The sequence below is a fragment of the Eurypyga helias genome, unplaced genomic scaffold (genome assembly GCF_000690775.1).
Source record: "Eurypyga helias isolate BGI_N326 unplaced genomic scaffold, ASM69077v1 scaffold8116, whole genome shotgun sequence".
Classification (NCBI taxonomy): domain Eukaryota; kingdom Metazoa; phylum Chordata; class Aves; order Eurypygiformes; family Eurypygidae; genus Eurypyga; species Eurypyga helias.
Window position 1 is genome coordinate 84,154 of NW_010257217.1, and position 22,754 is coordinate 106,907.

The 22,754-nt window shown below is 34.8% G+C and overlaps 1 protein-coding gene across 1 annotated transcript in view; it reads left to right on the plus strand.

Annotated features, from left to right (window-relative positions):
- The window catches only part of LOC104511359 (MAM and LDL-receptor class A domain-containing protein 1-like), a 157,632-nt gene that overhangs the window by 80,419 nt on the left and 54,459 nt on the right, over positions 1-22,754 (plus strand). Inside the window, exons 11-13 of the mRNA XM_010153940.1 lie at positions 678-839; positions 3,286-3,443; positions 10,264-10,465. Of these exons, the coding sequence (XP_010152242.1) occupies positions 678-839; positions 3,286-3,443; positions 10,264-10,465 (522 nt within the window). The remainder of the gene's footprint in view (positions 1-677; positions 840-3,285; positions 3,444-10,263; positions 10,466-22,754) is intronic.

Here is a 22,754-nt window from a genome sequence, read left to right on the forward strand (position 1 = left end):
AGCTTTTCCTAGAATCCTCTCATAGGTGTAGTCCTCCCTCTTGCTCAACTGTCGTGTAGCTGCTTCTGCTTTATAGCTAAGGAAAAGACCTTTGAAAGCCAAAGTTATTGGTGTCTTTTGATTTGCCTCTACCACAGCATTTGTATAATTTTGTTGATTAATTACTTTTCTAAAGTCATCTGAAACATCAGAGGCAGATCTAGAAAAGTGAAGTTTAACAAAGTTCTCCTGAATTCAGTCAGTGTCCTACTCACTAGAACTTCTCTCTCATCATAAAACTGCCTTTATGTGTAACACTCACAAGAATATATTCAACATATATTCATGAAAAACACCGCTGGGGAAGTGGAGTCCAGTTTTGCTGGCTAATTGACTGGGAATCATTTTGTCCACTCACCTTGAATAATAACTAAAATTGGTGAAGTCATTGGTTTGTCCTCAAGACCTTCGAAGGCATATATATCTAATAATGTTTAAGGATGTTTATACCTGCCCAGGACATGAAGTGTGAATTTTTTCTTACCAATTACCCGATAGTATTTGTGGCAGTATATGTAACACAAGGAGTCATAACATAAACCAAACATAATCCTTTCCATTACCATGTACAGTATGTTCATTACAGCCTTTTATATATGAGAGCTGGGATGATAATTTCCTTCTTGCTATATTTTCAGGTTACTACACAAGTATTCCTGGAAGCTGTAACTTTGAAACACAAGATCAACAATGGACCACTGTATGTGGATTAACACAAGACCCTACTGATGACTTTGACTGGAATATTAGCAACAGTGCTGTCACTGGGCAAATGGGTCCTGATGCTGACCATACACCAGGTATTGACATGTGTCTTAGATAATTTTTGGGAAAATTAAATATTCACTAAATTAAAAACAAATCCTCTAGATTACTTCCAAGATAAGAGCAAATTTCAGTGTTATGAGCTGAGCTTACTGTATAGGCAGACAAATCATAATAAGCAATTAGTACAGTTCACAAAGCAGTTCCAACAACAAATTAATATGTTCCTTTTATATTAAAAATATATTTTATATTCCCAATCAATAGCTCTGCATTTTTCTCACCTTTCACTAGTATTTTGTTCACTCCTTATAGAAGTGACTGATTTCAAATGAAATCTCTATATGAAACCTCATGTGCCAAATTCCAATACTCACGATTTCTATTAATGTAACTGCAGGATGAACAACATATTTCTTCAGTTAGTCTGTTAGTCTGACTTTAAAAGTTGAATTCTCTGAATGCATAACTGGCTACAATAATACTACTTTCCTTGTCAACTTTTTGGATAATCTACTTTTCCTGGAGTGTGGTACGATTCTAATGAATTTTAGAAACAATGGCAATCATACACTGTTGCTTAAAGAATGGCTGAGGAGCAGTGTGTGTGGATGCACATGATTAAGGTTCCTACCTAAGATCTTAGTTTAATTTATCTCCCTGAAATTGGCTTGCCAGAAATATTGATATAGAAGTGTTTCCCTAGAGGCCCCTACAAGATGTTGCTGACAGACTACTACCAGAATGCCTAGTGATTGTTAGGAGAATGAAATTTATTGATAGACAGTTATGGTTATCTTTGTTATGTAGACAGCAAACTGTAATTATATATTATATAAACAGAAAATCATATAATATATATTGTATTTAATATAATAAATCTAGCTGGCATATTAATTCCCATCATAAATGCCAATCTCTACTTGAGAAGTGTATAACTTTCCTTTCCAGAAGCTTTAGAGCTTTAAAGTTAGAAAACTCATTCTAATGTCCATCTAATCAGCAAAGAATAATTAATATTTACTGTAGAAGTATCATAATCTCTACTGTTTTTCACCTGAATTTGTAAGCAGCATGATCTTCAGGTTTGGGCTCTTTTTTGGTGTTTTACATTTTCAAGATCAGCAGAGACATCATGTTAGCATGTGCCTGTAACCATTTCTGACCTACTCATTTATCTTCCCTCCGCCCTTAGAGAATTTCTGCACCTGCTTCAGAAACTGCACACCTGATCACAAGGGAACTGCTTATCTGCCACAAATCACAGTTTTTCATTATACAGGAAGCAGAAATCTATACTAGTTTGTGTTGCTTTTTCAAGGTGTAAATGTGAAGTTAATTCCTCTTGGAATGGAACAGAACAGACAAGTAAAGGTAGAAACCATTGCAGCTGTCCCACGCAAACTGTTCCTTGTAAATCAGTAGCCTGGCTTGCATTCTTGCTGTTCCTTTGATACAGTGTGATGACAAAACAACCTTTGTACCCTCAAGGAGATTTTGTGTGCTTTTCTGTCTGAGTTCCTCTGATCTAATTGGTTCTTCTTTGCCTCTGTGAAATTACCCAGCAATTTTAAGAAAAACAATAACAAGCAAAGTAAAAGGAAAATAAAATTAGAGCAAATGTGTGTGCTAAACTACCAAGATTTTGAATTTCCTTGTCAATTAACCGGTCTATTCCCATTAGCTGTAAAGAATAGGAATCGTTTGTCAGAATTGCCAACAGCCCAGATACTGATGACCTGTAATGTCGAAAAGTATCTGTCACCCCATTCCTGACCCAAATCAAATTCCTTCTTGTTAGTGGTTTAGTCCCTTCCTGCAACTAAGTATCAAACAGCTGCTTGTTCCCACCCCCCTCCTCCAGTGGAGGAGGAGAATCAGAGGAAAAGTTAAGGAAACTCATGGGCTGAGATTTAATATCTAACAATTTAATAACTGAATATAAATCAATAAAATAATGATGCTAATAATACTAAAAATACTGTCTACTGTTAGCAATAATGCTAACAGTACTAATAATACTGTTCAGCAGCTGAGATATAAGAAATGTGGATATCATGGCTCACTAACAACACTCAGGGCTTTGACGTGTTCCCTAGTGCCATGCTACATAACAGGGAATTTCCTGGGTAAGAGCTCTCAGCAAAGGTGCCCTTGACTCCTTCAATGTCAACCTGCAAATTGATCCTTGGAATCTGTGAATGTTTGTGTTTGCAACATGTTTTAAATTTGTTATTCAAATAAGAATCAAGTGTTTACACAAGGATACAAAAGGCAGAGTGAGCTCTGAGGAAGGTTGTGTTAATATTGTATGTAAAAACCATGAATACACAAAGTATTAAGAAGGAAGATCACTGTACAACGAAGCTAGGGCATACGTGTATCTTGTAAAAGACACCAGTATCTGTGCATGTACAAATGCTTATTCTGTGAAGCATCTAGTGTAGAGAAACTATAAATGTTTTTTATCTTTTTATTAAGGTAAAGGACAGCATTTTTTGTATGTGAATTCATCTGCCCAGAAGGAAGGAAATAGAGCAAGGATATTTACAACCAAACTCTTCCCAGCTAGCCTCGGAGTCTGTAGGGTGCGGTTCTGGTTCTGGATGTTTCCTTCCAGGCAAACAGGACTCTTAAAGGTAAGAAAAAAAGCACTTCTGCTACATCATGACATAGTAATATTTGATTTAGTAGTTATTAGTAATAGTAATACTGATAATTACTGCATAGTGATTTTTGCTTTCTGTGTCTAGAATAAGCAAAATCTCAGAGTTTATATTAGCAGTACTTCATCACAACTTCCCTGCAGTTATACCTATATGCATAATACCTAATATTTTGCGGTCAAGAACAAATGACAGTTCTGTTTTAGGTTTAATTCCACTCGAAGTACTTTTGCTACACATGTAAAAATTAACTTTGGGTGTTTGACTACCATACATAAACCTACTGAACATCAGCACAGCTATTCTTTGCACAATTCAGTCTTTTAGAGGCTCTTCCCAGTGTTTAGCACAAAAACAAGACATGGTTTTTAAAAGAAAAGTTTAAAATATAGTAATATTGCCATGCATGGAGATGTTTTGATTAAAATAACTGGAAATAAAGCATTTAACCATGTTAACAGTTATAGCTCAAGCTTTCCTGAAAATGTCATTTTGCTGTTCCCCAAGCATCCTTAATGGGCATACATTTAGTCGTTTAAGTACCTTAGTACAAGACCAAGCAGTGACGTGAACGGTTGGCAAGCAACTAATTTCATGTGGGTCACTGAATAAATATGCTCCATGCTAGTTTTTTTAGTGGTCTGAGCAATACTCCTATCTGTGGCAGTTTGTTAAATTTTGAAAATACAGGTTATGTCAGTTTTATTACATGTGACAGAATATAAAAATTTGCATACACTATTAAACTCCTGAACTCAATTAGTCTATGTTAAAAGTGAGCATGAATATTTATGTGGTCTTGGACCTAATATTAGGTCAGGAAGTTTGGGCTGCTCTTTTTGTACTTATTCTGTTTGTCTTTGGCCTGGTTCTCCACTGTAAAGGGTAATTATAGCACAATTTCACGGGATTACAGTGCAGTTCTGGCGGGAAGGCCCTGAGGAGGTCTCTAAGCCAACCTTCTGCTCCAAGTAAGGTCAGCTACAAGATCATATTAGGTGGCTCAGTAATTTAACCCAGCTGAATCTTGGAAACTTCCATAGATTGAGACTACCCAACATCTCTAAGTAACCTCTGCCACAGCTCAACTGTCCAGCATGACAAAGCTTCTTCTCATATATAGCCAAAGAACCATGTTACATTTCTTGACACCTTTTGTCTATAACTTTTCAAGTAGTTTTTTCAAGATGGGGTTTGCATCTCAATTTTAACTCTAGCACCTAGTTCATGGAGACTCTGAGTATTGCTTATTATTTATTATACTCTGAATAGTGCACATTAATAATAACAGAAAAAAATGCTGTCTTATGTGAAGTTAGGATAAGCAGCAGACATTTCTGTTTTTCAAACTGGTTTTAAATGAGTTTTAAATGAATCTATTTTCTTTTTAGCATTTCTTTTTATTTAGTGAATAAAAAAACCTCATAATGTATTCTGCCCAAAGATATTTCAGTTATTTATCTTTAAGTTTTAAGAAGGGTTTATACTGCAATCTTGTAATTTTATTATCTGAACATAACTTTTATAATACTCTGTCGTGTCTTCAAGTCCATTCTTTCCAGTTTAACAAAGATTAACAAAAAGAAAACTGTAGGTAAACGTCAAGAGCAGTTCCAGATAAAATTGAAGTAAAAATCAAACAGCAATAACTTTTTGGATGTGTCGGCAGCTGAAATACTCTAAGATTATCTATTTGTTTAAATTCAAGTGTCATGCACATTACAGCATGCAAAAGTGTAGACAAGCTTTTTTGAAGGGGTTTCTTAAGTTTTTCAAGCATCACAGTACATTTAGAACTAGTGAATAAATAGATGTTTGTGGTCTACATGTGAGTTAGTAGGCAGACAGCTGAACAAAGCCTGCTTTTTAAATTTTTTTTGCATTTCAAATAGACTAGTTTAATTAACTCTCATTACCTTCAATTACATAGAGAGGCATAAAGAAATGTTTTACTCCCACATACACATAAGTTTCCCTGTTTATGGCTTTCCAGCATGCACTCTTTATGTAGAAGCATAAAACAATATTCATGACAGACTGAAGTACTCATCAAGGAATTATGGTATCACAGACCCAATTAATCATTATGGACATTTTGCATTTTTCTGTCAAACTAGTAATCTATTTCAGCATCAAATGTTGCTGTTATTAAAGCAAGAATATAAAGAAAGTGTAACCATTTAAGTGAAAAAAACCCTACAAGACCAAAAAAACCCAAACCAACCAACCAACCACAACAACAACAACAGAAAACCCAATAGCCCAAAAATTCAAAAGCAACATCTAAGGGAAGACTTTTGTTCAGGTTGTACTGGAGGTGAAAAGTCAAACTGTAATAGGAAGTCTGAATAATGTGTTAGAATATAATAACATCAGTGCAAAAGCTGGTGTTATAGCTATTATCTGAAAAACAGCTATCTGGTCAAGACTGAATAAAAGAAAAAGGACTACAGAGATAGAACATGCTGATATGTGTGATTAAAATGACATACAGGCAATCTGTAAAAAAGAAAGATAAAAATGAAGGATGTCTTGATATGGGAAGTAGATGTGTTAGAACTACACAAAATAATGTGGTTATGGGAATAATCCTATTTATATCCAGAAAAGGAACTTTTCATTGAGAATAAAGAAATAGGACTTAAAAGTGCTTCTCTTCTGTATACACAATGTGCAATTCAACTGTAGAATTCTATTGTCATAAACTCTGTAATGGTTTTATGAGTAAACCAAAAGCATAGTCTATTATTATTGTTATCTTTAAAAAGAACATCATGTTTACAGCAATGTTTGCATTAACATAAGATGGAAGCTATTTAAAAGATAACTGAATATTCATGATTCAAGATCTCCGTTAACTATTATCCAACAGGAGAAAAAATTTCTATATAGTTATTAAGTACAAACTCACTAGCTTTCTGTGGCAGTGTATGGGAAGAGCCTCTGACAGCTGAGTTATTTAGCACTAAATACATGACTGGTCTAATATATCAATTAATATGCTCTGAGAAGGATAGGTCTTAATATAAGCAATATTTCCTGCATTATGTTGCAAACATAAATTTAAAACTGCATGTCTGTTTACTTTTTGATAATGATTTAGTTGTATTTAATGAAGAAGGAGAGAAGTTTCAGCAAGGAATTGAGGTTATATTCACATTTGTTTCATTCCAGTGGGGATCCTATCAGTCGTCTGTCAGAGAGGCAGAAAACTTTCAGCTTTCGTTACACTTCAGCTTTCTGCATCTCTTTATTTCAGGAATTTGTCATACAACTGAGAATTAAAACCAAAATTAATTCCCAATTTAATTCTAACATATCAGTTTTCTGCCTTGGTATTTCCTGATACTAATAGAATTGAGATATAGTAAAATTTGGTATGGGATAGGCCAATTTTACTAAAACTATTTTTATAATTATTTCTAACTCATGCTTAAAGAAATAAAGAGAAAAGAGGTAGATAATTATTTAAAGTGCTTCTCTATTGTGACAGTGAATTGTGATATGATTTTACTAATCTGATTTGTGGGCTTTAGAGAAACAATTTCAGTTTGCCTTTGGTGTAGTTTCAGCCCAAGGAAGATGTGCAGTGACTGCTAAGGAATGTGAGGAGTTCAAAGGCATGATCTTAAGGATGTAGAGGAGAAAACACAGTATCTTTATTCAGTGGAGCCGGTGGGAAGTTTCATCAGCTGACACAAGTCTCTGGTGCCTAGTGAAGTGAAAATACAGGTTGTCTTTCACAAGATTTTCCTGCTTCCTTGACTGGTGATTAAAGACTATATGGTGCAAATGATGGGAGAATACACCTCTTATGCACCCTTTCAGATCTTCTTGGTTGTTAGTCAGTTAATTAACCTTCTGGATGGAACATAGTACCTTCCAGCATGCCAACTGCTGAAGTCAGGCAAGATGAGTAAGATAATATATTATCTTGAAAAGTGAGCATGAGGGTTCAGGATAGCCATGAGTTGTAACCACTGATGACAAAGTAGAAAATAGCAGTTTATCTTTCATGACCTTAAAAAGTACATACACTTTAGCCATTTTCCAAATGAAATAAAAGTCAAAAAAAGAATTCAAGAGCTTCTAGCACTCAGGACATACTGTGGAGAATTAGAACTGAGTCATGATTTTAAGACAGGGAAATGGAATTTGCTAAAGAATGCTGTTCACATATGGACTATAAATGAACCAGCTGGCAAAGGCAACTTGGAGAAAGACCAAGAAGGAAGTATAAAAGCATCATTCATGCATTTCTCTCATGCAGATTATTATGCTAAATTCTTCTTAAAATTACCATGAATTGTGTATTGGGTATCTTCACTCCTGAGCTTTTCACTTTAGAGTGAATGAAGTGATAGCTCTATTTCTGTTGGTTCTCATTCCTTGTAATTCCAATAATGTGTGCAGCACAAAACGAGGAATAGACAGATACAATTAGTATTTAGTACAATACATGGTTGTTACTTTTAAATGAAAATTATGGGATTTAGCCCACTGCTAGATCAGTATTAGCTGGAGCACTACCTCCCCAGACCAATACAGAGTTGTTCAATGGGACATTGCTACAGATTTTTCTTCATTAATACTATATAGTGGGATTCATCTTGCTATCTTTTTCCTCTTCCAGACATTAAATTGTTGCCACTACCAGGCTAGCTTGTACACAATTTACAGGATGCTATGTGGGGAAGTGTTGGAGTCTTTAGAGGCACTAAACACCACACAGCTTTAGCTCTCCAAGACTCTACGGAGCTCATATCTGTGAGAATTTGCTCTACCTTTTGTGTGCCGTATATGTTTGCACAGGCCACCAAAAATTTTGTATATGCTAAACAAGTACTTCCTGATATAGAAGATGCTTCAAACTCTTAGGAGCATGGGCAACCTCAGTGAAGAATACCATATTACATCTTACAATTTTGTCTTCACTTCCTGTGAGAGACTAAGGTCTGTATACCCAGCTAAAGAAACGGACTCATTGGGCTTCTCATTTTTCTGAACTCCATTGTAATCTCATTTGATTTAGCATATTTTTTAAAATTATAAATTATTCTTTTAGCAATTTCAGCTCAATTATTTTAAGGACGCATAAGAGCACATACCCTTTCCTAACAGACTAATGATTAGATAAATACTTTGAGAAGTGAAATAAACTGTTCAGGAGTATTTAGCAGAAGGTGGAATTGAAGGATTTCCTCATGAGTGTACATGAGAAAAGGAGCATGCTGGGAACTCACCTGAGATTTCATACCACTGCATGATACAATAATAGCTAAAACTACATTAATACTATTATATGCCATAAAATTCTAGATCGTAGAATGTTATAGTTCATGATTGGTAGAATAGTCAGTGGCTCCAGTGACACATACAGGTACTGTAACCTGATCTCACATATAGATTTACTTTCAGTAATGGCTTCAGGTTGGTAAGACTTTAGAACCTGATAACGTCATCACACACAGTTTTTCTTTTTTTTTTTTTTTTATTGGTTCAATCAGCTATTTCTTCTCAACTCCTGTCCTTTTAGCCCTGCAAGGTGCATGTCTTTAAGAAGACAATGACACTGAATAGTGCTGTTACACAGTCCTGTAACTGAACATCAGGCTCAACTAAATTAGGTCCTGATTTGGATTATTATATATCAGCCTTTTTGATGCTCCTCTCCTCCCCAAAGGAAATAACTTGCAAGAACATTCAAACATCAGAGATATTTTATTCAATATACAAACTTCTATAAAATATGTGGCTCACAGTGTCATTTTGGGGTTTAGTTTGTCTGTTCCATGGGTTTGGCTGGTAGAGGAAAAGGTATGAAGTTATGTAGGTCATTAGTATGGGTTTAAATTTATAACATTCTTGTGTCTCAGGTTTTGTGTTCTATCATTAAACCGGGGCACTCAAGTGGGAACATGAACCCATGGGTCACTTGAAAATTAGTCTAAAGGCTTAAGAGAAGAATAGTGTGGAAAGTGACAAGGAGAGGATAATAATTAAAATATTCAGTCCTTTAAGAACTAGTTATCATCTGGAATGGCTAAAATATACTTACTTTCATTACTCCAGTTCTTTTTCATTATTTCTGACCAGTTTTAGATTGTATAAGGATTTTGGACACCTGAGGGGGAAGAGCAACTACCCGCGTAATCTCCAGACTTTCCTGTGCTTAGCATTAATTCATCAGTTGTTGGTTAATTGTGAATTGATTCACTGTCATTCTTATTGCTTTCACTATTTGATGATTTTATTTATTTTTTATGTTGTTAAATATGCTTGAACTAGTTTACTGTGACTACCTGAAATATTGTATTATAAATTGCTTGTACATGACAACAATCTTAACTCCTTAGATGCTAAGCCTTTTATTTATGTCTCTAAAATCTTCACTCAATCTACTAACTATAAGCTGGTTGACTTTTGAGATGAAAGGATAGCATAAGATCCTTCTGAGCCTTTCTTCAATATATAGATGAATTCAGGGTTAGCTTCTGTGTCAGGCCAAAACTGCCTCTAGGTTTTGCACTTAGTGATTGTATTAGCAGTTCTTTTTATTTTATTTTGTTTCCTTAATAGCTTTTTACTTGCAGCTGAACTAGCATTAGCAAAAATGTTCAGTAACATTTGGTCATCATCAATAAGGTGTGGGTTTGAACTATGTCTAAGAAGGCCAGTACTACCCAGGGAGGTACCTGCACAACTGGGGTTGGCCTATGTTACTCTTGCTAGCTGCATTCCTCTGTTGCTTAATGCTGATTCAGTTGCACCTCTTGGGTTTCATTTTCAACAGGTATACACAGTTGAAGAACATGGAATGGATATTCTTATGTGGTCTTCCAGTAGAAATGAAGAAAACAAATGGATGTATGCAAATGTGGTCCTCTCTAGTAACAGCCCTTTCAGAGTTGCCTTCGAAGCTGAAGTGGAGTGGAGTGAATCCACAGAATTTGCTCTTGATGATATTTCTTTCACCCCAGAATGCATTGAGGGAGGTATGCTATTACAAAAATATTTGCAATACATCTGTTCAGAAGGCAGGAGAAAATTGTGGCATTTCACATTTCAATGTATGCCAGTTAAAAAAATCTAGATTTTTTTTTTTTTATTATTATTGCAATACTGCCTTGCTTTTACTTCATTCCAAAAATAAATAGGTGCAGCACAATAATGCAAAGAAGCATAAGTTTTTCAAGGGAAAGAAACATGTGTAAAGGAAAGAAAGATTAAATTTATCATATATGATCCACTTGGAAAATTCTTAACTAGCACATTTTTCCCTAAAGGAAAGGAGCCATTATACCAAACAGAGGGACTCCTATCTATTAGTTGTCCAAGTGTAGTATCTGAATAAAGGTATTTGCCCATGGATTGTGGAAGACCGTTTTGTGTTATAACTGACTGTTGGACATATAACATATGTTGGATTAATTATAACAACTCAGAATATTGCTGTCATTAAAGGCCTATTAGTATTTTTATGAACCATGCTTGAGAGAAATCTACCATCACCCAATGGTATTGGTTTTCTGTTGTATGAAAACAGTCAGAGAAAGTCTTAGTTTGGGATGGAACAGTTTATGGGTACCAAAGTTGTTCACAATTATTTAAAAAAAGAAAATGGTTAGGGTTTTTTTTATCTTTGCTCTCTTCACAAAATATCTCAGCAGTATAGCAAAATTACCTCATTGCCAGGCTCTGTGAGAAATTACAATCTCACTTCTGCTATCAAAATAAGTGACTTGAACTGTGTAAAAAAACTCAAACCAAACAAAAAAAAAAAAAAAGAATTGAAGTATAATGCCTTATAATGCCATGTTTATTCTCTGAGAAAGGCAGTGGTTTACTATGCAAATTAAATATGTTACAGTATCAGAAGAAAAAAATAACTATACGTGCAAATACAGATTCCGATAGGAATATGGGCCATTCCTGATTTTTAAAAGTCAAGAAGGGAAGGAAACAAAAGAAACAGAAAACTTTTTATGTAGATTTTCATTCTTAAGGAACAACTAGGAATGATAATGATTAAATAAATGATAATACAGATGTTAGAAAGAAATGTTATTCAAGAACATTTTATATTTATCCAGCTTGTATTGTTCAGACAGGATAACCTATGTATGAATTAGGTGTCGCGCTGTTCAAGAAACTGATTGGTTTGTGGGTTTGGGTGTGGTGGGTTTTTGTGTTTGGTTTATTTTATTTTATTTTATTTTTTTTATTTATAGTTATGAGTAAGCAGCTCCTTGGAGAATTAATCACATGCTGATTAAGGCTTAAAATGAAATATATGTTTGCGCCAGTGGCATTAGCTCAGTCTCAAAATGAACAAAAGTTTGGGTTTTTTCTCTGAAAAAACCCAATAAGCCAGGCAAAACCACCAATAAGCTCAGGCAAATACTATGTGGAATGTTCTTCAGTGAGCTGCAGACCTTGTACATAAACAAGTGTTTGTTCTACCCTTATTATGTTAATCACCTTTGTTAACCATACCTTAAGAATTACTTAGGCAGTTTCATGCATAATAAGCCATAATAGAAAGGGAAATTTTCAAATTATATGTTTTAAGTACCTGTAATTAAATGGAAGACCTAGATCTGTATTTCAACAATATATATAAATGAATTTTCTACTTCTGATGGCATTTATACTTTGGTATTTTATTATGAACAAGCATGAATTCAGAGAAGGGGAAAAAAGCTTACATGGAAAGGGTATGTTAAGGTATCATGCAATAACCATAACTATATAAATAAGGTCATTTTTATGGAGAAATCTTTTTCTAATCACCTTATTTTTCTACAGAGATTTTCTACTCATAGAATACTTCCAAGTATCTAACCTGGAACACACTCTGTCCTTACAAATATGGCATGCCTTAAGAAAAATTTTTAGTTATATTTGTTAGTTATAGTTTGTTTGATAAGCTGAAATCTCATAACTTATTTACGTGCAACTACCTAAAAATAAATCAGTCTTATTTGGTCAGCTAGGCTCTTTGCCCAGCTGCAGGAAAGGCAGACATCTTCAGGAGTCAATTTATATTCCTTTGTATGGTAAACTAGCAATCAGCCTGGAATTAATTCTTACAAGCTGTAATACTTACATGCCAGAAATAGTAGTTTATCTTGCTCTATTCTATCATTATTGCCTTGTCTGAAAAAGAAACAGACTTTTTCTTGGACAGTTGACATGCTTAACTTAAATGCAGGATACTTGTCTTTGTATGGTCCAGACAATTTCTATGTATTTTTTATAGTGATTTCTAGAGGTATAGGAAGGATATGTACATAAATTCTTTATAAAACATTGTTCTTTATAAGTTTATTCTTTATGTTCTTGCAAGAGTGGCATAAATAATATTACTCTGAAAGCAGAGCAGGCAAGTCTTCCGGTTTGGCCAACAATGGATACTCAAGGAAATGTATTAGAATGAAAGAATAATGTAATAAATTTTCCTCCCCCAGTCTTTCCCAATCTGTGGTAAAATGCTTCCAAGAATTTCTGAAGCTCTGAAGGCCATGCTTTCTGATAGTTCTCAGCTGATTTTTCTTCTGTGAATTAGGCAGTTCTTTCTGAATATACACAAAATTTAATTATTTCATTATTATTGAAAAATAATTTATCCTTTAGTTGTTATTGGGAAAATATCAGTTGGAAAACCTTAGTTGCCAGAGACCTTTTTCATGCTTTGACACATTGTATGTGTCTCCCATGCTTGCTGAAGAGCATCTTCCATTCATTTAAATCCATTACTTGGAATTCAAATACAGAATATCGTATCTTCACTGTGTTTTTTTCTTTATACCTCCATTCCTAACATTTAGCTTGCAATAAATGTGCCATCCTAGATCCATCCTCTTCAATCCTGATGCTTCCACAGTTCCAAATTCTGCTAATCCAGCTCTTGTTCTTCACTTAATTGGGTATCTGGTACTAGGCATCCTATTTTTACATTCCCCACACTTTTTTTACCTCCACCAACCACTCCACAGTTTTATGTGAACCCTGACTGTTCTGCTAGTTTCTTCTGTCATCCATCCCCACTTCACCATTTTTATAGTCACTGTTCTTCCAAGTGTGTATTTCTCAACAAAAAAAAAAAAAGTCTAATGGAAGGCAATCTCCAAATGAGTTTGTGGCTTCATATATAAGCTCTCCAGATAAAAAAAGGATATCTAGATGCTGTTACTTAAGTGTGCACTGACCTTCTGATTTTTCATAGGTTTATACTCTCCTGGGAGAAGTCCTATCCTTACAATCCTTCCTGGTCATGTAGGCCGAATCTCTGCTTTTGAAGAGGGAAGAGAACTACAAAAGATCTGTATAACAAAATAATTCAGAGCAATTTAGGAGGAAGAACCTATCTCTGACTTATTAATATTGTTCCTGACGAAGAGTAGCTACTTAGGAGGAGATGTTATTTTTTACTAATAATTGTTTCTGAGTAACCACTTAAAAATTCAGATGGTAAAATCTGAAGGTATTACTTGCAAATAGTATAAAATCACTGCCCTGTAGATATTTGAGCAAGAATATTTTCCTTTAACAAAAATGGTGGGAAAGTTTACTTGCTTCGCTACCAGTCCTCCTTTGATTTTTCTCATCATGTTTATTCAAAGACCTAGCTCGAATAAAAGTGTATTACCTGAAGGACAGGTTTTGTATATTGTTCTCCCTTTCAGAAGATAGCTTTGCTCCTGCAGATCTTTTCTCTCTTTCTGTATTATGATTTTTCAGCTTGTCTTTAATTACTTTGGGTTTCCTGAGGCACCATGTTCTAAACAGAAGCAATCACAATTTAGCTGTTTGGGAGCTCTAAGCAATAAAGCATTACCAGCAACAATAATTCAGCTGAGGTTTTGGGGTTTTTTTAAGTAGTCAGCCCTCATTAGCCATGAGAGTTTCTACAGAGCCAAGAATATTTCTGAATGTTTAAACAAAGTATGGTCAAACTACTCCCTGGCCTACTGCAGAAGTAACTTCTGGCCGATACCCATGCATGGCAAGAGCTGCAGAGCCAGTTCTCAGTGGCACAGGATCTAGCTTAATTCAGATTCAACTGCTAAATGTGATCCTCTCTTACAACTTTTAAAGGTCCTTTATTATCAGCTGTTAAAGGTGTGTGAAGATCTTATATTATAGGAAATAGTGCATCTCAGGGACCAAAGAATTTTGTTGTTACTTATCCCTAACCATTTTCTTTAAACTTTTAATTAATACCTTGATTGTTTTTAAAATAATTTTTATTTTATATCTCATCAAAAAAATAGTTGAAAAACCTTCCTATTTCTAGTTGCAGATGAACCAAGAATACCAAAGTATTGAATTAAATATTGTATTCACTGATACCTGTCTCATAGTATTTTCTAGTTCAGCGAAAATAGGAGACATCACAGAAATTCTTAAAATTTCTGTTTCCCAAATTAACCCAAAGATGCCTAACACCCAGAATTTATTCTGCTTATATAAATCAGAATGTTATGTTTCATGATTTACTCATTACTGGAGAAATAAACCAGATGAACAAAGTCTGTGTCGTTCAAATGGTGAGGTATTACTTACATTGCACTTTTATGTATTGGGAGAGTATTCTCAAGAAACAAATACAGAGTAAATATATTTTGTGATCCCTTCCAGAGATCACCCAAGCAAAATATTTGTGTTTCTGGAGATCTTCTGCTGGAACAAGGTAAAACTCATTACAAATTCAGGACTGACTGCTAATCCAGCCATTTCACATAGTGCAGTTACTTGCCAGCCCCTCTTTAGCAACAGTTGTTTGTGAACTTACACTTCTAAATAGTACTGCTTTACATAATTGCTTTACATTTTGGTTTATTCAGAAAGGATAATGTTAACACTTGTAGATGAATATTTGGGCTGCATCTGGGTATAAACAGAAGTGCAAACATTATGCAGTGCCCTAGGCTCTAGAGTGTTTGAGAAACCAATATATGCTTTCTCACCATCAGTCATGCTTTCAGTGTTTATCACCAGTTCACTACTAATATTGACTTCTGAAATAATTAAAAAATTGAAGAAAATAATCTTCTATTCCACCTTTCCTTACCATTCGCTATTTTAATGTGGTTTTGTAATACAATCTATAACCTATTTTTTAATCTATGTTTGCTTTCAGAGTTTACTTTCTGCAGATGCTCAGTGCTAACTGAAGTATTTTCCTTGTTTTCCTCTGTTTTGTGAAACACCTTCATCATTTTATTTTAAAGCTTTTTCTACTCCTGTCCTTCTTTTTTTCATTCATTCTTCTCTTCTTTCTTTACAAAACAATTTTTAAGTCTTTTTAGCCTATCAAATTAACACGAGAAAGGACTGCTGGTGTTTCAAATTTCCCCCTAAACCCTATTTACTGCAGCTTCACTTCCAACCTGGATGATATGTCTGCAGTAAAAAAATATTATGTGAATATACATGGGAGATAAAAGAGCAAACGAAATAATGCAAAATATCCATCAGAGAAAGGACATGTCTCTGATACTGTGCCATCTGATCATGGTGGAATTGCACAAAATCAAATGGGTTTTGTCATGCTGCTGGGTTTTGGTTTTTTTTTTTTCCTACTGTTTTCATATTTCTTGACTTCACTGTACAGTTTACCAAGAAAAGGGTCAAATTTTCTATTTAGGTACTGAAGTACTGTAAAATTTTCAGTTGTTGTTGATGGTTTTCACTTAGGTGAACAGTTTGCTGTGAGATATAATCATAGAATGGTTTGGGTTGAAAGGGACCTTAAAAACCATCTACTTCCAACCCCTCTGCCATAGGAAGGGACACCCTCCACCAGACCAGGTTGCTCAAAGCCTCATCCAGCCTGGCCTTGAACACTTCCGGCGGGGGGAGGGGAGCAGGTGAGGAGGAGGTGGCGCAGTACCTACAACTTCTCTGGGCAACTTCTCTCAGGAAAAATTTCTTCCTGATGTGCAATTTAAATCTAACCCTTGTCCTGTCACTACATACCCTTGTAAAAAACATTGGTTTGGGCCCCTTTAAGAACTGGAAGAACTGCTATAATATCTCCACGGAGCCTTCTGTTCTCCAGGCTGAACAAGTCCAACTGTCTCAGCCTTTCTTCACAGCAGAGGTGCTCCAGCCCTCTGAGCATCTTTGAGGTCCTCCTCTGGCATCACCAGAACTCGTCCAAGTCTTCCCATTTCTCAGTAGCAAAGCACAAACTAGATCTGCTGTAAAGATTTTAAAGAGTCTTTACACTGAGCAGGCTTTCACTTGTCATAAAGAAACAAATAGAAGAGGCAAAGCAGAATCTGTGAATCACAAGACTGGCTCTACATTCAAGCCCAAGGCACCTAGTAGTTCAAAGCGATTTTTTTTTTTTATTTTCTTAATGCACACAAAGGCTTCCCACTACCCTAAAACTTAATATCCCCCAGAAATTGAATCTTCAATTTCTTTGAGGCATCATAAGACAATAATGATGGATAGCCAGATCCATTCCTATAAATCACCTTTCCTAACTTTCTAAAAGAGCTGATACTGCAAAGAAGTGCTGAGGCAGAGGAAATGATATATCAATCACAAAATTTAGGATAGATATGCTCAGAACTTCAGGTCAGCCATAGTAAGTAAGGAAAAGGCCCAGCTAGCAATATAAACTGTCTCCCAGAGTTATGGATGCTGGGGAAAAAGTGTAAGTAAAGGGGAATTACACATATTCCTTTCCCCATTGACAGTTATTTGTAATTCGGTCTTCCTAAGCCATGTGTAGTCTCAGCATAGTGATCCTTTGGGGTTTTTTCCCCTTGAACTTGTCAGTTTCTTTTTTAACATTAGTGAGATTTTTAATATTCAGGAATTACATTATATACTGGTGCTTGTATGAATCCAGGCTTGTCTTCATGAACAGAGCCTGAACATAGATGGGTTAACTGCCTGAGCTGCTGATACTACAGTGTTAGATCATGGGCAAAAGTCTGTAGAGGCTTAACTTCAGATTTCTTTAAGTTGCAGAGCCAGTGGAATCACTTTTAGCTTGTCTGATTATGCTTACAGCAAAGCAAAAATCTCTCTCAGGTTGAGATCTCGGTGAGCTTCTTTTCTCAAGGGGGCAAGAGGTGATTCAGAGGGAGCTGCTGTGGGGAGGCTGCTCTTAAACCAAAGGAGAAGAGGAAAGCAAGATTAGTAGTGATAGAGGACTGGGGATACCAGAGATATTTGTGAATAGTTTCTTTAGCTAATTAGTTACTCCCTGAAACCAATTAGAATATGGTTTTGATGTTCATTGCTTGTCAGAGATAGGGTGTTTCTGCATTTCTGAAGAATAAAAATTATGATCTCAGGCATAGTACCTTAGAGAGATTCTTCAGCCTAATTCAGTATCTTCCAGTGCACAGACCTAGCAGGGGGTGAAGCCACAATTTTTTTTGTGGATTTCACAGGAAATTAAACTGGGAATAATTTTAGGATAAGATAGTTACACTATATAAACTAGTAAAATTATTGGCAAGTCCTGAATGCAATTATGTCATGTATGTTTAAATAAGTATAATAACTTGGTCCAAATCTTTCAGTTTCTGTCTGCCTTCTTATACCTCTACAGAATACTGAGATCTTCTCGTTCCAGCTAGATGCCTTTTGGGAAATTAAAAATCTGTGGATTTATTAATAGTGTATTAAAATAGTTTCATTAATACTGAACCTCCAAAACCCATCTTTTTCCAACAAAAATCCCAAGTATGCCTCAAATCACAGAGGTGATATTTTGCCTTGCTAAGTTTGTTCATAAAAATCAACATATTTCCTTGGAGGTGTAGAGAGAAATAATTTTAGAATTAAATAGTTTCATGATACTATTTTAGAGAGAAGAAAATTCTCAAGTTCTTTATTATGTAAAACTTACTTGTCTCCTCAATAACAATAAATCACAAGCTCAGATTTATCTTAGAAACTATGCAGAGCTTACCGTCGTTTCTTCAGGGCTCTTCTCAGCTAATGATAAATTTGTACCTGTAGCAACTAATTCTCTTTAGAAGTTGAGAAATAAAAGATTTAGCATAGTGCTATGTTCCCACCCCAACTATGAAAAAATGCTGATTCAAAGAAACTGCTTTTTTCTCTATGTTAAACCTCTCCTGTAGTTCAGCCCATATCACTTTGTTGGAAACTAAAGCTTCACACCTTCTCCAGTTCTTCATTGCTCCCAATAAATAAACAGATAAATAAATCCATTGCAATAGCAGGCATAGCTAACAATTGCTGGTCTGTTCTTTGCAGAAATATGACAAATATTGCCTTATTTTTGTCACAGGTAGTATGTTCCAGCCAGAAGCAGTAGTTTTCAGAGTGGAAACTGTAAATCAAAGCTTGATTTTACAGGCAGTAAACCTGTCTGGTTTTCACTATGTTTGTATGTTAGCAAACTGTGATAATTTAAAAAAAATTCTGAAAAATTCTGCAGACATATGAAACTCTGAAGTCATTGGGTCCAGTTATGTTTTTGCTAATTCTGGCTTTGTAACAGGATCTCTGGGATCCTTTTCAGCAACCGTCCCACACGTCTGCATTTTCACGAGGGGAAGAGATTTAAAGATTCAGTTGGCCAGAATTTTTGTTTGTCTTTTTACAAGATTTGAAATTAACATTTTATTTTCTAAGTGAAGCCTAATTGACACCAATACAGACTCTCAGACAGATTGTTAAATTATTTGAATAACTTCAATCTGATTAATATTTTTAACAAGGTTATTTCCTTGCAGCCACCTATAATGGGCTGAATTCATGCCCTGATCAAAGTTTACTGAAGTGAAAGTGAGGACTGCCATTTATTTCAACTTAATTGATACTTTGGATTCAACCTGTAATTAATTTATACTCTAATGAAAATTGTTGGAGGGGGTTATTTTTGGCCTCTCTTATCTACAGTTAATAGGTCTGCTGTTTTTATTAGATTTAGTAGGCAAATTACTTATGCAAATATATTACAAAGGTTGTTAGTTTTCAAGGGTCTGATGCAAGGCCCATCAAAACTAATGAGTCTTCCCATTTACCTAAATGGGTTGTAGAGCAAGCTCTGATACAACTGAGTTAATGCTGTGTAATAGCATTTGGTAACTTTACTTCATGCTTCCTAGTGTTGACTTTAATGCCAATGTCTACCAGTCTTAATCAGAGTTTACTGTTACAATTAATACATAGATATAGATGGAGACGTGCTCTGCTCCAGACATCTTGGTATCTGAACAAGAAAGAAAAAACATGGAGATGTTGTTCCATTCAAATTAAGCATGTTTGTATGTTTCTGGATGTGCTAATGACTGTGTCATGCAAACATTTATTTTATGTTAGCATTTGGGTAATAGCAGTTCTGTGATTTCCTGTGACTGAATCCATGTGATTCATGGGCCAAATGTTTACAGTGCCAACCTGTGAAGTTTGGCATAGAGTCAGGAAACAGGATTGGCATGTTTCATGGATGACAAAGGCAATAGTACCACAAAGCAGATGTGTACAGAAAATATTCATCCAACAACAGTAAACGTTTAAAAAATCCATTGCACAAATATGTAATTATCTCCTTGACTACGAGCACTTATTGACTTAACACTTTTCATACTGTAAAGACTCCTTACTCCCAGATCATAAGCTCCTGAGCTCTGTGTAGTGTAACAGATGTTGGTTAGCACATTGAAAGGAAATTGTATCTGAAAGCACTCATTTTATCTGACAACGATGAAATACAGGTATATTCTGCTGTAGTTACAGCAGTTCACAAAGCAATGCATATGAAAATTGGTTTACTTTACACAATGGTCTGATTTTTGCTTTTTGTCTCTACATCAACTACCCAATTTCTCTTCAAAGTATGAGGAAGCTTGTAGGGTGGCACATCTTGGTCTTGGGTCATAGCTCACCCAGCACAGCTGCATGAGTAGGTTTCACAGAGGATTTTAAGACCAACTTAAAATGTAATTACATGTTATTTTTAAAACCTTTCTTTAATTTTGGTTCATATGCAAGGTAAAAATAAGTGTAAAATAAAACACTGACTGCAAAGTAAAATAAATAAGGACATGTCCTCAGCTTGTAAAATATTAAGATTTCTTTAGTTCTATAAGGGAACATCAACAATTTGCCACTGTTCTTCATGCAGATCTAAATTCAGACTCGGTGTTCAACAGAGCAGAGGTTATTCTCTCTGAAACTGTTTTTTATTAGTTTGCTTTTCATCTGTGTGCAAACACTGAATGTATTCCTGAGGATCTCGAGTCCTGCTTTTCAGTGATCATGCATTCTGGATACAGAAAGCTAAGCTTTTATCCTGTGTTCCGTAGAACACATCATTTTCATTTATCTGCAGATCCTTAAACTGATTCAAATAGATACTGCTTCCTAAAAAAAGTAACCCGGACAACATCTCCCCTGCTCCTGAATGTGGCCTGAAAATGAGAGCCACACAGCATTCAAGAGGTTGAATGCTGAGTTGGGAATAACTTTTCTGCATTTGGCAAAAGGTGAGGGAAATAATTTTTTGGCATGCCAGTATTAAGCAATTGTTGAATCTAACAATTTTACGTGGCCTATGGGCCACAGTAAGATAGTCCAATCTGCATTGAAAACACACACCTCAGATTTTGCTGTTTACATAATCTTCATGTATATCTACAAGAGTGGATAACAGTATTCATGTATATGCATAAGTTTAAAGTTACTTTCTAACGCTTACTCAGCTGAGCATACTACTGTGCAACTCAGCACAAGGGAGGGTGTTTATGATGAGTCTCTCATTTTTGCCAGCTCATTTTTGCCAGCTCATTTTTCACTGCAAACCACATTGCAGCATTAACATTTTAGTTTGGTTCTTCCCAGTAGCAAGAAAAGAGAATGAATATTGCTGCTTTTTAGAATGAAACACGTCAGTAGCAGATACTGCAATGATGCGCTTAATATAAATAATTACATAGGTAGTAGCTTTGAATGCAAGTAATTAGTTTTGCATTAATATGAGATATCAGTTGTAATTAATTAATGTTTTTCTAGATTCATATTCCTAATTAGTCAGTTTTTATTGTTTGTGATATACAAAATAATGTTTTATAAATTTTCAAAAATTTACCAGGCACATTTAATTTATAATTAAGAAAAACATTTATAAATAATTTTATGTAAAGAAAATAGATTATACTTGGGAGTACAGTTTTAGCAGATCATGGCAGTCATGATGTTTTGTAGGATGTCATCCAGAGCATAATTTTCCTATTGAATCAAACCAACCAGATGTGAGCAAATTAATACATAATGTCACTTAAAAAGCAAGGTGTTATCCTTATAGTCTTTGAGGTATATTTTCATCTTATTTATATTTATGATATAAAATAATATTGCTGATTTCGGGTTATTGCTTTAGATTTTTATTAATGTACTGAAAAGAGAAAACCTTACCACTAATTTAACCTCAGAGGCATCTTCACTGCTCTCAGTGAATATTTCAAACGCTAAAATAGTTGATGCACAGAATCATGGTCTTACATAAAAATTCTTTATGAGTAACTCAATTCTAATGTCTGTATGTGCTACTATTATTAATTATCTGCTAAAATAGGAGAACAAAATAGAAAAAAAATGTAAAATCTAAAAAAAACCTTTTAATTTTGTCAAAAAATACATCTACTATTTGATTTAAATATCTATACCTGATCATGTAAATGTCACTTTCATAAGCCTTTTGGAATAGTACAAATGAAAATTTTGAGACTAACACATTGATAAAACATCTATCATGAAAATGCATTCTTTTCAATACCATTTAAAAGTACATGTCTCTGAGCTACTTATGCTGTAATTCTGAATATGAACAAGCCAAAGATTATTCTTTTTACTGTGTCAAAATCCATTATTGTTGGATTATGTTTAGATTATGTCCAGTGTATGAAACATATTTTTCTAGTAGCATGACAGAATTCAACAACCCTAGCGGTGTGAAATAATGTCAGGAATACATATTCTATTGTGCGAAGCTTTTCAGTTATGATTTTTTGACATAACATCAACATGAACATCAAAAATTGCTAAGCTAGCAAGAGTCAGTGTTAGCATTTTGATCTCTTTTTCCTGTATCTGTTTCACAAGCCACCAGATGGTAAAATAATACTAGTATTCTGTTTATCTGAATGTATTCACAGTTTGGTTTTTGTACAAAATGCTATTGTTATTCATTATGCAGGTAGAAACTGAGAATGCTTCAGCTAAGTTCTGTTGTAAAATTCTAGCTTGATATCACAGAACACACAAACCTACTGCTGTGTC